At 47.7% G+C, this 16013-nt stretch overlaps 1 protein-coding gene across 2 annotated transcripts in view; it reads right to left on the bottom strand.

Moving 5' to 3' along the window:
• The window catches only part of PRKCB (protein kinase C beta), a 217646-nt gene that overhangs the window by 51253 nt on the left and 150380 nt on the right, over nucleotides 1-16013 (bottom strand). For both annotated transcript variants that reach the window (XM_026704057.2, XM_026704056.2), the window contains exon 9: nucleotides 13723-13869. In XM_026704057.2, the coding sequence (XP_026559842.1) occupies nucleotides 13723-13869 (147 nt within the window). The remainder of the gene's footprint in view (nucleotides 1-13722; nucleotides 13870-16013) is intronic.

Genomic DNA, 16013 nt, shown 5'->3' with positions numbered 1-16013 from the left:
CTGTTGGATACAGTTGAACTGGTCAAGGGTAGGGAGGGTCAGGGAAAGGGGGAAATTGTAACCTTTCGTGCAGGAACACACAGATCCAGCCTTACTTTTCCTGCAACCACTTGTCTCCAGTAAAAGATCCAATCACTTCAACGAAATGGAGTCGAGAGTCTTTCTTTCCAAAGGATCTAAGTTGCGGCAGGTCTGACAATCGGGATATTGCAGCAATCTACCCTTCTGCTTTGCTTAGATGCCATGGCTGTCCCTTCACTCATCCTGGCAGCAGAAGCCATGCTCTGGTTTCTAGGCATTTAGTTCATGTTGGCCTGGACTTTCTGAGCCTCCATATGAATGGAGCCTCACTTGGCTGCCCTAATCTAGCTCCCTTTGGCATGGAGGAGAGCCCTTCTTCACATGGCCAAGCCCATGGGCCTGATGTGAGACATGGATGGCAGTGCTTTGGCATACAGGTGCAGTGGTAATCCGTGTAGGTCCTGCAAGTTCCTTGGAGATCATCTAAAGCTCTATTTATCTGCTGCTCTTCACACACCTTTGCCTCAGAACCACCCCATGAGAGGACTTTCTCAGAAGGATGGCTAAACTGAGATCTCCCAAGGAGGCCCCTGACTGAGGAAGGCCAGGGATCAGATCCTTTACCTATTAATGAACCAATAAGTGCTCCCAGATCAACTGTAACTCAGGTGAGGCCCCCATATCCCTGAAGGTAAGGTAAAGGTTCCCCTGCCACATCCATGCCAGTCGTTTCTGGCTCTAGGGGGCAGTGTTCATCTCCGTTTCAAAGCTGAAGAGCCAGCGCTGTCCAAAGACGTCTCCGTGGTCATGTGGCCAGCAGGACTAAATGTTGAAGGTTCACGGAACGCTGTTCCCTTCCCACCAAAGGGCTCCCTATTTTTCTACTTGCATTTTCACATGCTTTTGAACTGCTAGGTTGGCAGAATCTGGGACAAGGAATGGGGGCTCACTCCGTCACATGGCGCTAGGGATTTGAACCGCCAAACTGCCAACCTTTCTGACTGACCAGCTCAGCGCCTTAGCCACTGAGCCACCGCATGCCATACTCCTGAAATTAGATGGCAAAATGGCCCATTTTGGCAGGACAATTTTCACTTGCTTTAGAGGTTTAGCAAAGGATGGGAAAGCAAACAAGAGGTCACCATGAGCAAAAGTCTCCATTTTGACTCTTAATTCCTCCCAAACAAGTGAAAAAAGGATGAAGCCCTTCAGCCCTTCCAGCACCATTCCCATTAAGAGTCATGGTGGAGCAGTGGTTACAATGCAGGGCTGCAGGCTCCTTCTGCTGACTTCTGGCTGCCAGCAGTTCGGCAGTTCAATCCTGACCGGCTTAAGGTTGACCCCGAGGTGGGTAAAACGAGGACCCAGATTGTTGTGGGGAAAGAGGCAGACTCTGTAAACCACTTAGAGAGGGTTGTAAAAGCACAGTGAAGTGGTATATAAGTCTGTTTTCGCTAAGGAAGGAGGGAGGAAGGAAGGAAGGTAAGAAAAAGGACGGAAGCCATGTTGGTGCAGTGATTAGAATGCAGTATTGCAGACTGACTCTGCCCACAGCCAGCAGTTCGAATCTCACCAGGCTCCAGGTTGACTCAGCCTTCCGTCCTTCCGAGGTGGGTAAAATGAGGACCCAGATTGTTGGGGGCCAGAGGCTGACTCTGTAAACTGTTTAGAGAGGCCTGTAAAAGCACTGTGAAGTGGTATAGAAGTCTAACGGCTATTGCCATTCAGAGGGCTGTACAGTCCAGCAATTGGTCAGGAGGCTGAACTGGGCCCCACAACCAGGGCACAATTCAGCCTCCCGACCCGTTGCCTATCCTATCCTTCCTTGCAGTATATCTACCCTCATTCAGTCTCAGCTCTTTGCTGTTGTTAAATGCATGATACTACCATCATTCTGCAGAGGGGGAGGAGGAAGGAAGAGAGAGAGAGAGAGAGAGAGAGAGTGCGGATGCCCTATGGAGCAAATATCCACATCTTATTGGGAATCCCAACCTGGGTTTCCTCTTGAAGATGCAGCTTGATAAGAAGGTGTTTTGTGGCCCAGAGGCTGCATGGAGATCCATAGACATGCTTCATAAACCATTCACGAGGCCTCGAAGGCTCATGCGACGGCAAACACAGCACCCTTGTCTTCTACATTAAAGTAGCCATTGTTGCAAACGCATGTGGCTACTTGAATTGTCTCTGCCTGTCCTACAAGATCCAGCAGGGTGAGAACATAGAATGACAGAGTTGGAAGGGATCTTGGAGGTCTTCTAGTCCAACCCCCTGCTCAAGCAGGAGATCTTCTATCATTACAGACAAACGGCTGTCCAGTCTCTTCTTAAAAGCCTCCAGTGACCCACAACTTCTGAAGGCAAGCCATTCTATTGATTAATTATTCCGTCAAGAAAATTCTCCTTAGTTCTAGGTTGCTTCTCTCCTTGGTTAGTTTCCATCTGATTTTTCTTATCTTGCCTTCTGGTGCTTTGGAAAATTGGTTGACCCCCCCTTTTTTTTGTGGCAGCCCACCAAATATTGGGATACTTCTATCATGTCTCCCCTAGTCCTTCTTTTCACTAGACATTCCCAATTCCCGTAACTGTTCTTCATATGTTTTAGACTCCAGACCTTTAATCATCCTAGCAGCTCTTCTTTGCACTTTCCCCAAAGTCTCATCCTCCTTTTTACATTGTGGTGACCAAAACTGGATGCCGTATTCCAGATGTGGTCTAACTAAGGCATGGTAAAGAGATACTAACATTTCAAGTGATCCTATCCCTCTGTTTATGAAACCTAGGATTGCATTGGCTTTTGGGGCTGCTGCCATACACTGTTGGCTCATATTGAAGTGATTCTCCACTAGGACTCCAAGATTCCTCTCACGGTTACTGGTATTGAGCCAAGTTCCACCCAGTCTGTACCTGTACAAAAACATTTTTCTTTCCTAAGTGTACAACCTTACTTTTCTCTATGATGAATTTCATTTGCATAAGGTAGGGTCCGGTATTCCAGTCTGTTGAGATCCAACTTCTGGGGCGTTGGCTATTCCTGCCAGCTTAGTGTTGACTGCAAATTTGATGAGTTTTGGGCAGTGGTGGGATTCGAAGATTTTTACTACCGTTTCTGCGGGCATGCCTTGGTGGATGTGGTGTTGCTTGGTGCATGTGGCAGGGGAAGGACACTGAAAAATCCCCATTCCCTCCCCACCCCATTAACCTGCTTTCCAGCTCTGTTCTCCTGTGCAGGACAACCAAAGAAACCCTGCCAATCAGCTGGGACTTGGGAGGCAGAAGATAGATGGGGTTGGTGGGGCCAATCAGAAGTGGGATTGGCCGGTTCTTTGAACTACTCCAAATTTCCACTACCGGTTCTCCAGAACTGATCAGAACCTGTTGGATACCACCTCTGGTATTGGGTCCTATCAACTAGTCAGCCTACGGGACCCAGAAGGCAGGGGTGGGATTCTATCGGATCAGACTGGTTCTATAGAACCAGTTGTTACGGTTCCCAGTAGTTTGGAGAACCGGTAAAACAGACCCCTGGCTGGCCACGCCCCTCTCTGCCCACTCCTCCACTCCCGGAATCACTTTTTGTTATTGCGCATGTGCAACATCGTGCGCGTGCACGACATGCCCGCCCACCAGGGCAGCCATTGCTGCCTGCCTTTCGCTGCAACACGAGCCTCTTCACTACTCTGCCTGCTCCCAGGTTAGCCTGTGAGTCATGCTAGCCCTTCCCCCACCATCCCCAGGCCTCCCCGAGCCTCCCGCAACTATCTCCAGGGGTTCCCCAGGCCTTGGAAACTGGCAAAAAAACACTTGCTAAGCAACTGGCCATTAAACGAGGACTTGGTCATTAAGCGAGGACCACTGGTTTGCCAGTCCCATGACCATCTAGCCACGCTCAGTCAGCAAGTCACTCCCACCCTAGTCACATGACCACCATGCCATACCCACAAATTAGGCCACGCCTATAGAACCAGTTGTTAAGAAATTTGAACACACACACACCCCCCGCCAGAAAGCACAACTTCTCTGACACAAGGCCTGCCTAAAATCCTCCTTTCGAGATCCACTGGCTGTGACCCTGTTGGGTCCAAGGAGGCTGTTGGGTTCAAGAGTTGATTCTTCCCCCAGGATGACAGATACATAAACAGATGGTGCTTTGTTCCTGACATGCTGTGTGTTTGATCCTTTCACTGTTGCTTTTACACAGTGACACAGCGACATTTCTAACCCTGTTAGATGCTCAGAGTCACTCATGAGTAGGCAGCTTTATAAATTGAGTAAGTAAATAATGAACCGCAGAGAGCTTCTGGGCTTCAAACTACCGTTGACATGTGCGTCGTCTAGTAGATTAATATTTTGTTCTTCCGTTTGTCCTAATTCCTTAACTCCAATCCTCCCTGCTTGGAAATAGTAATAGCTTCAGATGTAGAAAGAGACGAGATAGGGTTATTCTGCCTACCTATGTTCCATACTGTGTCATGGAATTTTGGGATGATCTGAACGATCTCTTGGGTTGATCTGGTGCCCAATATTTAGCCCTAGTCAGTTACCTGAGCCCATTAGGTCAGAACTTCGGACTGCCTTCACAAACTGACCAAAGACCAGCCAGCCACTTCTGAGAGCGTACAGTGGTATGCCCAAGAATTGTAGAGCTGCCATCCTGAGCTTCAGCCTTGTTGTGCTAGACGCCAGCCTGTCACAAACTATGCGGGGAGGGAACTGCTGGGAAGAGGGGGGAGCCGAAACTACTCGTCGTGCTGTCCTGAGACATTGGCTCATCGTCCCAAGGCCAGAGGAGGCCTGGAAGGAAAAATGCAACCGCCTGCCAATCTAGCAGGGACTGTTACCAGAACAAATGCTTTGAATGTAACCAGACAACAGGGAGATAACAGGCGGTGGGGAGGAATAGGAAAGGGAAAGTTAACTAGGGAACCTTTGTGGGCAAACTTTTAATTCTGGCCTTGCTGTACTGTCACCACTTGGTCTTTATAAAGGTCTACCTTTTGCACAAATGGAGTCGAGGATCTTTCTTTCCTAAGAATACAAGTCAGGCAGGGGTGGGATTCAAATATCTTAACAACCGGTTCTGTGGGCGTGGCCTAATTTGTGGGTGTGGCTTGGTGGGCATGTGACTGGGTGGGGGTGGCTTGCTGACTGGGGGTGGCTTGGTGGAGAGAGAGAGAGAGAGAGAGAGAGAGAGAGAAACTTTTACCCAAAATTAGGCAAAGCAGAATTGCTTGCAGAATCACAGATTCATTCACAGATCTACCTTTCTGCAATCTGCTGTCTGAGTCTGCACTGAAAAATAGAAGCTTCAGTCCTAAGGAAGGTTCAGCTCTACTCTCAGGCCACTTCTCCCCCAACCCCCTGAATAACACCCCTGGCTGGACCTCAGGGAAGCCTCTTGGGCGAAGGCAAAGCCGTACAACAGCGATCTAGATTAGCTAGAAAGCAGAAATCCGACAGGAGGGGAGGGGAGAGGCAGCATGATTTGCCGGTTCTCCGAACTGCACGGAATCGTAGCAACCGGTTCTATACAACTGGTCCGAACTGGTAGAATCCCACCCCTGAAGTCAGGGCAGGTGTGACATGAATTAAGGAGCAGGCAGGCCTCCTTCCCTCTGCCTCCCTCCTTTCCTTGGGCTGGAAACAGAGTTTTCCAGACTAAGGGATGAAGACAATCGAAAGAGAGAAGAGCTGCCAATCAAGACATCTTGGACTCTTGGCCAAGCCCAAGAAATGAGTCGGATGTGGGGTCGGGGCCTAGACAAAAATGGAATCACTTTGCTTCTTTCAAACCCTAATACTTTTCAACATGCCCGTGAACTGGGGGGAGGGAAGGGGAAATGGAGCGCGGAGAATGTATGCGGAGATTGTGAGAGCCTGGAAACCATCAAGGTCACCGCTGCAGGTGCTGGACAAAGAGAGGGGCTGTTCCCATAACAAGAGGACGTCTCATAATTGGGCGATGGGATCACCCCGGGGGGAGGGGGGGAGAAGGAGAAAGTATTGTTTAACAGGGCAAGCCATTACGCTAGAATTCAGAGCTGGTCTTGTTTCTTCAGTACCAATGTGGTGTATCCAATAAAGTTTTGCTTTGGGGAATTGAAATCTCCCAGAGTGTTTTTCATCCTGAACACTGGTGAAGGTTACAACGTCTTGAGTGACCAGATCCAGGGTAGAACAAGACGCACCCTCAAACCAAGGGTGGCCTTCAAAACTTTTGGCAACAGGTTCTCTGCCTGGTTGGGCGTGGCCATGGTGGGCGTGGCCTAGTCGCTGCACCCTGGCGGAGGGGCATTTTTGCCCTCCCCAGCTCCTGAGGCTTTCCTTGAGCCTCCGGGAGGACAGAAGCGGCCTCCCTGGGCTCCGGAGGCTCTCTGGAAGCCAGAAACGGGCCCATTTCCACCCTTCCCGGACTTCCAGGAGGCCTGTTTTTTGCCCTGCCTGAGCCTCCGCGTGCGCCCTGCACTTGCCTGCATCCAAAACGGGCTGCATGGGGACTTCTGGGAAGGGAGGGATGGGGTGGGCGGGGCGGGGCCAGCCAGGGGTGGGATTTGGGGGGTTCTCCAAATGGCACAGAATCTCAGCTAGGAGCTCTCCCGCACCCATGCGTACCCCCAGCAGCACTCCCTTGCCTCAAACTGGTGCTCAGAAAACTGAGCTGATTCCAGACCCTTTCCTCTCCCTGTCCAATAATGGGCCTTTTGAACTGGGACTGGAGAAAGAAAAGAGTTTAGCAGTCTCCCCCTTGTCCAAACTTGCTTCTTTCTGCCCGCCTGGGGCAGTCTTGGAGGAAGAAAACACCACTGGCCATTCCAAGAAAGGAGCCCGCCTTTTGCCCAGCAGACCAGCCCAGGTCAAGGCGAAGGAAGCTGCAATCCAGCTGCAGGTGCAGGACAGAGGCCAAGGCACATGCTTGGCAAGCAGAGGGGGCCGCTCAGCAGGGCAAGCCAGCCCGTGGCTCTCCTCCCAGGGCTTCTCTGGCCACTTCAAGCCAGTTGCCACGGCTTGGAGATTTATTATAATAGACCCAAAACTGCAGCGCTTCCTGCCAGGATCATTTTCCAGTGTGAATCCTATCAAAGGCAAAGGAAGCCTCCTGAAAGAGGGCCACCATCACCCTGCCAATTATGAAGACACACAGCTTCAATTTGCTGGGACAATTGCTTTGGAAGGAAGCAGTGCCAGACCACCCCAGCTCACGTCTCGTTCCAATAGAATCGACACCCTCTCTGGAAACGAATTATTCTGGCATGCAGAGAATCCCCACCAGGGAAGCTCTGGGACCTGGTGAGGCTCCTCAGGAGGCCTTCGGGTCTCCTCTCAGCTCTCCCACCTGGCCCTCGGACTCCCCTGACAGGTGCAAGCTGGGAAATGCCCTCGGAGGAGCAAGGCAAAATGCCCTCCAGCTGCCTTCCACACACAGAGCAGCCAGGCGGGAAGCAAGAGCTCTATTACCCCATCAGGATGGAAGAAAAAGAGGCAGAGCCTAAACCTGGGACCTGACCTACAGGCAGGCTTCGGTTCGTTGGTTTAGCAATCATTTAGCAATCATTTGAAGTTACAACAGTACTGAAAAGAGCAACTTAGGTCTAGTCCTCGGGCTTATGACCATTGCAGCATCCCCGTAGTCATGTGATCAAAATTCAGCTTGGCAAAAGGCAGAGCCGTGGTGGCGCTGTACTGTTAGAGTGCAGTACTGCAGGCTACTTCTGCTGCCTGCCGGCTGCCTGCAATTTAGCAGATCGAATCTCACCAGGCTCAAGGTTGATTCAGCCTTCCCTCCTTCCGAGGTGGGTAAAAGGAGGACCTAGATGGTTGGGGACAAGAGGCTGACTCTGTAAACCACTTAGAGAGGGCTGTGAAGTACTATAAAGCTGTATATAAGTCTCTCTCTCTCTCTCTCTCTCTCTCTCTCTCTCTCTCTCCATCCATCCATCCATCCATCCACCCATCCATCCACCCATCCATCCATCCATCCATCCATCCATCAGCTGTGATGGCACAGTGGTTAGAATGCGGTATTGCAGGCTAATTCTGCTGACTGCAAGTAGTTCAATCCTGACCGGCTCAAGATTGACTCAGCCTTTCTTCCTTCCGAGGTGGGTCAAATGAGGACCCAGATTGTTGCGGGCAAGAGGCTGACTCTGTAAATGGCTTAGAGAAGGCTGTAAAAGCACAGTGAAGTGGTATATAAGTCTGTTATTGCTATAAAGTGATATATAAGTGCTGTTGCTATTTATGACAGTTGCACTTTCCCATAGTCTTGTGATCACCTATCCCGGTGGCTTCCAAAATCAATAGGGAAAGCCAGATTTGCTTAATGACTGAATGATTCATTTAACACCCACAGCAAAAAAAAAAAAAAAGGTCAGAAATTCAAGTGTGACTCACTGCCTCATTTAGCAACAGAAGTTCCATTCCCAAGAATGGCCATATATTCCTAGATTCTAGCAATGGCTGAGCTTCATCCTTTAATAGCTATTTAAGCTCTTAAGTTGCAATTAAAAGCAGCGCGCCTGAACCTCTTCCTCGAATCCCCCTCTCTTGGGCAGAGGAATGCACAACTGTGTTCCTGCAGAGAACTCGGATGTGTCCATCGTGGTGCTAGGATGCCAGAGGGCTGAGCCAGTCTATGGGGCTGGCTTTACTGTGGCCAGAACCGGCTTCCTAGGGCTGTCAGTTCTTAAATTAACTCTGAGTTGGGAAGGGCAGCCTCCCCAAAGCACCGTTCTCCAACCTTGGCAACTTTACGCCTGGCTGGGGAATTCTGGGAGTGGAAGTCCCCCAGGCTTAAAGTTGCCAAGGTTGGAGAGGCTTGCCCTAAGGTACATGGCTACAGCTCCCTTGGATTCTGTTCTAAATAGAGCTTGGCTTGCAAACAAGACAATTATTAGAGCTTTATTAATGTTAATCATAGCAGCACTGAACACAATCAACTACTCTGACTAAGTGAGGAATCTTACATCTGTGCGTTGAACTTTTGTTTCCTGAGTTTCCTGAGCCTCTATTGAATTTCATTCTTTTCTGTATATCTCAAGATTGCTTCAAGCTGTTATTTCCGTCTCTGAGAGCTTTAGCTAGCTGTGACACCCAATCTTATATCATCCTATTCTCCCCCAGAGTCGCAAAAATCCTTGTCACAGATCAGCTCCTACATCAATATAACAAACCAAAGAAAAACAGTTTCGTCTATCAATGGTGCGTAGTCAAATTGGAAATGAGGCAAATAATGTAAATCCTTATTCAATTGTGACCTAGCAAATCCTGAAAATTAAACTGGCAGGCGAGGCTCACACACAGCATGCTGTTGTACCACAGCAAATGGGATGCGCCAGAAAGCAATCTCTGGAGTGTAAAACAGAAAAATTTAAATTGACTAGACTTCAGAAACTAAAAGCCGTCCCTGGAGGTCAGGCACCAGTTACCAAACCCTCTTCTGATGCTTCCCCCCGCCCCCCCCGCTGCTGCTTATCTCCCCCACCCCCAGGTTGCATGTCTCTTGAGACCCCCCCCCCCACACACACACACAAAGCCAGGACAGTCTCTAATGCCTCTCTTGTCAGCAGGCAGGGCCATCCCCGCCCCAGCCACCTGCAGCGTGGAGATGCTGCCATGATGGAGTGCAAAGCTGTAATTTCCGGGTGTGCAATATTAAATAGATATGGGAGGGCTTTGCCACCGCTGTACATCTTTTAATAGGCAGGCCTTGTGCAGAGACGTGCCCGGGATCACACAGGCTGCCAGCCAAACCTTCTCCTCCAAAAGACGTGGCTTGGCATCGGCGGAGAAATGACTCATCCGAGAAGGCAGGACTGGGGCCCGAGAGATGGTTGCTTCAAGCCCACTCCAAGCCTGGCTCTCCCCCACCCCCCCACACACACACTCCTTCAGAGCAGAGGCAGACCCCTTCCCTTTGCAGAGCCTGCACAGCCCCCTCCCCAGGCCTGAGGCCCCAGCACAAAGTTCAGGAAGGGGTCAGCCAGCCTTCTCTTCCCCAAAGCTTGTCCTTCTTCTCCTTCTCAATTTTAAAAACCCATTTTATTCATCCATTCTGTTTGATCTTCCATGTGCATATTTTTGTTACCATCTTTGTCTTCATTAATTTTGAAACCTGTTAATACACTAAACAGGCCCAGTGTTTCGTTTCCTGTCCAGAAAAAGGCTGCTCCTTCACATCAGCTGGGAAAACCTCGACGTTTTAATCTTGCAAAAACCTATGGCCAGATTGGGCGTGAAGTAGTACCAGAACGGGCATTGCCTCAGAGAGCTTGGTGCTCCCTTTTGCAGTCAGCAGTGGCACTTATGCCACGAATTGAGAAGAGGCTGGAAAAGCCAGGTTGCTCGCAGCTCAAGAAGCATTTTATAGAAAAGAAATAGCTGGCAAAGAGAATATCAAGATTTCTTAGTGTGGGAATATGGAAAACTTAAGGAAGTCAAGAGAACAATTGACTGCAGAGAGATTTAGGTTTCAATGGTTTTCAGACACAGTCAAGAGAAAGATTTAATATAGATAAAAAAAAAATAATAAAAATTGAATAACGTTAAGAGAGAATTCGAGATTGAACTATGCACAAATGATGAACCTGTGATTGCTAAAAAGTATTTGTTGAGACTTGAAACAGAAAAAGAACAACTTAAAGAGTGCAAGATAAAATGGGTAAGAATTTTGATTATAATATACGAATCGAGGGAGAGAATGTGGTGAAAGGATTGAAATTCACATTGTATTATAAGAGAATTTTTTAATAAAATGATGCACCATTGTTATATGACATCAGAGAAATTACCTAAGGTGTGTATAATAGTACTTCTAGTTAATGGTGGTAATGTGAAAACATGAAAGGTCGTTTTACTATGCATGGTGGACTTGTAAAAAAGCAAAAACATATTGCAGACAAATATAAATTACGATAACAAAAAAAGTAAGGTCAATATTTAGATGAACCCAGGGGTTTTTTTTGCTGAATTTTATGGATAACCAATTGTAAAAGTCTCACGAAGATTGTTTTTGTATATGTGATTGCAGCAAGATAATTAATATAATTAATAATATATCATCAATAATTTATAAAGAACGATTACAGGAATTGGGTATTTCTAGTCTAGTGAAAAGAAGGACGAGTGGGGACATGACAGGAGTGTTCCAATATTTGAGGGGCTGCCACAAAGAAGAGTTGGGGGTCAAACTATTCTCCAATGCAGAACAAGAAACAACAGATAGAAACTAATCAAGGAGAGAAGCAACCTGGAATTAAGGAGAAATTTCCCAATGGTGAGAACAATTAACCAGTTTGAAAAACTAGCCTGCAGATGTTCCATCCCTGCAGGTTTTTAAGGAGAGATTGGACAATCATTTGTCTGAAATGTTAGGTTTTCCTGCCTGAGAAGCTGGTTGGACTAGAAAACATCCAAAGTCCCTCCCAGCTCTCTTATTCTTTTAATTATATACACAACACTGAAGAAATACTGAAGCAGCCACAATGGCGGAGTGGATTCTGAAGGTGACAGAACTTGCAGAAATGGCCAAACTGAGTTGCTTGATCAGGGATAAAACACTTAAGTACTTTTATAAAAATTGGAAACCCTTTATGGGTTTCTTGCTGAAAATGAAAAGAGAAATGAAATGTTGATTTCTGAATTTGCTGAATAAAAAGGGTTGAAAATAGGAAGAAGGGAACTGCGTAACACAATTTAAAGAGGAAGGCAGGATAAGAGGCTTGTTTGTAACTACTGTAAAGAAAGTTGAATTTTTTTTCTTTTTTTTAACCTTTCCAAGTGTTTTTGCACTATTCAACATCTTTTTCTTAACTTATTTATTTCATATGATTTTTTTTTATTTCTTGTAAAAAACTCTAATAAAAATGATATATAAGCTCTATAGCACTAGCCCTTAGACTTATATACCACTTCACGGTGCTTTACAGCCCCGTCTAAGCAGTTTACAGAGTCAGCTTATTGCCCCCAACAATCTGGATCCTCATTTGACCCACCTCAGAAGGTTGAGTCAACCTTGAGCCGGTGAGACTTGAACTGCCAAACTGCTGGCAGCCAGCAGTCAGCAGAAGTAGCTTGCAGTACTGCATTCTAACCACTGCGCCACTGCAGCTCATGGCGGCCCTACAAAATGGACAGTTCACAATCATGAAACATGAACTGCCCATTCTGTAGGGATGTCCAGGACTTTGCCTCACTCCTGGATCTCCCTGGATCATCAGTTATGGTTGAGACAAGACAGCAGTCTTCCAAAGAGACCTTTGCTCTGATTAATGAAGTCCGTGATCTTTTGGCAATCTCTCCCTCTCTGAGGAAGCATAGCAGGCTGAAGACCGAACCGTGAGTCCCTGCCTTTCATGTTCTTCTTTCAGTGAGCAGAGGAACCTTTGTGTACATGGACTAAATGTTTCTATCTTTTAACGTTTCTCCTGGGAGGTTTGCAGATTCTGCAATCATAGAATCGAGAGCTGGAAAAGATCTTGGAGGTCTTCTAGTCCCTGCCTATAATCATTCCAGACAAATGGGTGTCCCATCTCTTCTTGAAAACCTCCAATGAAAGAGGGGTCAAAGGGGCCATCTACACGAAGACTGAACAGCCCTTCTCAACAGAGGGGGAACCCAACCCATCTCCTGTTTACAATACCGTCCTTTCAGAAGGAGGTTCCACACCCATTTGCACAACTCAGGTGACCCCGAGGGCACCGATGAACCTCAAAGTGGCCTCAGTGACTCTCAGAAGGAGTGCTACTGACCAGATGATTGCAATGAATACAAATCCTTTCAACCTCCACCGTTCTGTCAGAACTGAAGAAGCGAAACCGTCTCCAAAGCAAAACGAAGTCCAGCTGCCTTTTGAAAAAGCATCTTGGAGACTCTAATGATGGAGCACACACAACTGCTGGAGACAAGCCATTCCATTGATTAATTGTTCTACTGTCAGGAAATTTCTCCTTAGTTTTAGGTTGCTCCTCTCTTTAATGATCTTCCACCCATTACTTCTTGTCCTGCCCTCAGATGCTTTGGAGAATAGCTTGTCTTCCTTCTTCTCCATGACAGTCCCTCAAGTACTAGAAGAGAGCTATCATGTCTCCTCTGAGCCTTTAAGTTAAACATACCTACTGGACTTCCCTTAACTGTCCCTTAGAAAATTTATCCTGAAGATTTGGGACACTGGGACAGGAGAGCCACTGCCATGGCATAGCTATTGGCCTTCTGTTGAGGCCCATTCAGCCTTTGTTCATGTGTCCTACTGGAAACTCCTAGTCAAGCCAACTTCCACCCGAGTTTCCATTCATGGCGTTTCAATCTCAAGACGTAGGCCTGCTGATATTCAACTGGCCAACAGAACCCAAACTGTGAAGCACCAGTTAGAACATTATTTCTGCGATTGAGAGCCAAGCTGGCACTCACGATCCTACAGAGCTGAGTGCAAATTGTAACCCAACTGGAAAAACAACTTTCTGAAAACAACTGAAAACAACAATTGTGACATAATATGGTTTCTGTTGTTTTGGCTTAGTGTAGTGTTTCTCAAATATGGCCACCTGAAGACGTGTGGACTTCAAGGAACCAAGGTTAAGAAACACTGCCTTGGTGTGTTAATCTGCCTCATGCTGTGAGTATTTGATAAACCACATTCAAGCAAACTATGGCTTAGCAGAAGGCTGGATCCCAGTCAACAATGAAAGAGAACCTGAATGGTTGCACACACCTTTCCGAAGCTGCCTTTTCCCAGCACCATCAGGAAGTTGAAGTCAGACAGCTTCATGCGGTCACGGTTCCCGTTGTTGTCAAATTTGGAAATGGTGTTGGGTGTCTTTTCTTCCGCAACTTTTGAGCCTGGGCCAATTCTGGCTCTCTAGAAAAGGAAAAGGCAATGAAATGAAGGCAATGGAAGCATCGGATCTGGCTAGTCTAGCGAAAAGAAGGACTAGGGGTGACATGATAGCAGCATTCCAGTATTTGAGGGGCTCCCACAAAGAAGAGGGGGTCAAATTATTCTCCAAAGCACCAGAAGGACAAGACAAGGAACAATGGTTGGAAACTAATCCAAGAGAGAGCTAAAGTTAAAGGCATACGTGCTAGTCATTTCCGGCTCCAGCTCATCTCCATTAAAAAGCTGAAGAGCCAGCACTGTCCGAAAACATCTCAGTGATCATGTGGCCGGCATGACTAAATGCCGAAGGCACAAGGAATGCTGTTCCCTTCCCACCAAAGGAGTCCCTATTTTTCTACTTGCATTTTTACATGCTTTTGAACTGCTAGGTTGGCAGAAGCCGGGACAAGTAACGGGAACTCACTCCGTTACGGGGCACTAGGGGTTTGAACTGCCGAACTGCCGGCCTTTCTGATCGACAAGCTCAGCGTCTTAGCCACTGAGCCACCGCATCCCTTTATCAAAGAGAGAAGCAACCTGCAATTAAGGAGAAACTTCCTAACAGCGAGGACAATTAACCAATGGAACAGCTGGACACCAGAAATTGTGGGCACTGAATCATTGGAAGTTTTTAAGAAGAAACTAGACAGCCACTTATCTGAAATAGAATAAGCTCTCCTGCTTGAGCAGAAGGCTGGACTAGAAGACCTCCAGGGTCCCTTCCAGCTCTATTCTAAGCAGATGAAGACAAATCAAAGAAGTCACACTGTACATTCCAACACCCAGCGTGCACTCGTGATGGTAGGAACACCTGGAGGTTTTGGATGGGTTGTTTGTTTAATTGTTCGATTTCTATGGCCGCCCATCTCAGTCAATGTCCACAACAGGCAGTCCTTGACTTACGACCACAATTGAGCCCAACATTTCAGTTGTTGGGTGAGACATTTGTTAAGTGAATTTTGCCCCACTTTATGACCTTTCTTCTTGCCCCAGTCGTTAAGTGAATCGGTGCAGTTCATAAGGTGGTAACGTGATTGTGAAGTGAACCTGGTTTCCCCGTTGATTTTGCTCGTCAAAAGGGAATCGCGTCACCTTGAGAATCAGCAACGATCCTAAGTATGAACCAGCGACCAAGCAAGTGAATTTTGACCACTTGATCACCGGGATGCTACCATGGTCGTAAGTGTGAAAAATGGTCCTAAGTCACTTTTTCCAGTGCCACTGTAACTTTGAATGGCCACCAAATGAACAGTTGTAAGTCAAGGACTAACCTGTACTTCTAAACAATCTCTACGGCCCCATGAAGACACCAGACCTAACTCCTTTTTTCTCTAATTGTGCTATTTGCTTCACAGTAATGAAGCGGTCTTGGGAAAATCCTTCTCACCAGCCGAGTTTCCTTGAAGAGGGAAACACAAACAACACACACAAACACACACACACACACACACACACACACACACACACACTTCTCCAAAAGAGTTGTTCACAGGGTCTCAGGTGGACGAGGGAGAAGAGCCCCTGCCAGTCCAGGGTCTTCCTTGGCAGCACTAGAAGCCCTGAGAAACTGCACCCGGTTTGGCCCCGCGATGGATCCGGAGGGGAAAGTCTTGTGGGGGCCAGGAGACCAAGCGCCCACCCCGATTCATGCTCCCCACATGATGGACCCTTCGCTCCCCACCGCTGCACCTGAGGACCTCTCATTCCCTGGACAGAAAGAGAAGGAAGGAGGTCTGCCTAGATCAGGGCCCCCCAAACTTGGCAACGTTAAGACTTGTGGGCTTCAACTCCCAGAATTTGAGACGTCACTTGAGACTTTCAAGAAGAGATTGGATTCCCATGTGTCAGAAATGGTGTAGGATCTCCTGCTTGAGCAGGGGGTTGGACTAGATGACCTACAAGGTCCCTTCCAATTCTGATTATCTGTTAAGTTCCTCAGCCAGCTGGCTGAGGAATTCTGGGAGTTGAAGTCCACAAGCCTTAAAGTTGCCAAGTTTGGAGACTTCGGGCCTCGATGTTGCCAGCACAGACTTTTACGCCGGGTGGGGGTGGGGAGGGGGTGGGGAGAGTGACCTAGGACCCTGGAGTGGTGGAAGGGGCCTTTACCTCTTACTGCTACTCCAGCT

The sequence above is a fragment of the Pseudonaja textilis genome, chromosome 14, assembly GCF_049901715.1.
Source record: "Pseudonaja textilis isolate UNSWEBS1 chromosome 14, rPseTex1.2, whole genome shotgun sequence".
Lineage (NCBI taxonomy): Eukaryota > Metazoa > Chordata > Lepidosauria > Squamata > Elapidae > Pseudonaja > Pseudonaja textilis.
Note: the sequence above shows the minus strand (reverse complement) of the source record. Positions and strands in the feature narration are given on the sequence as shown.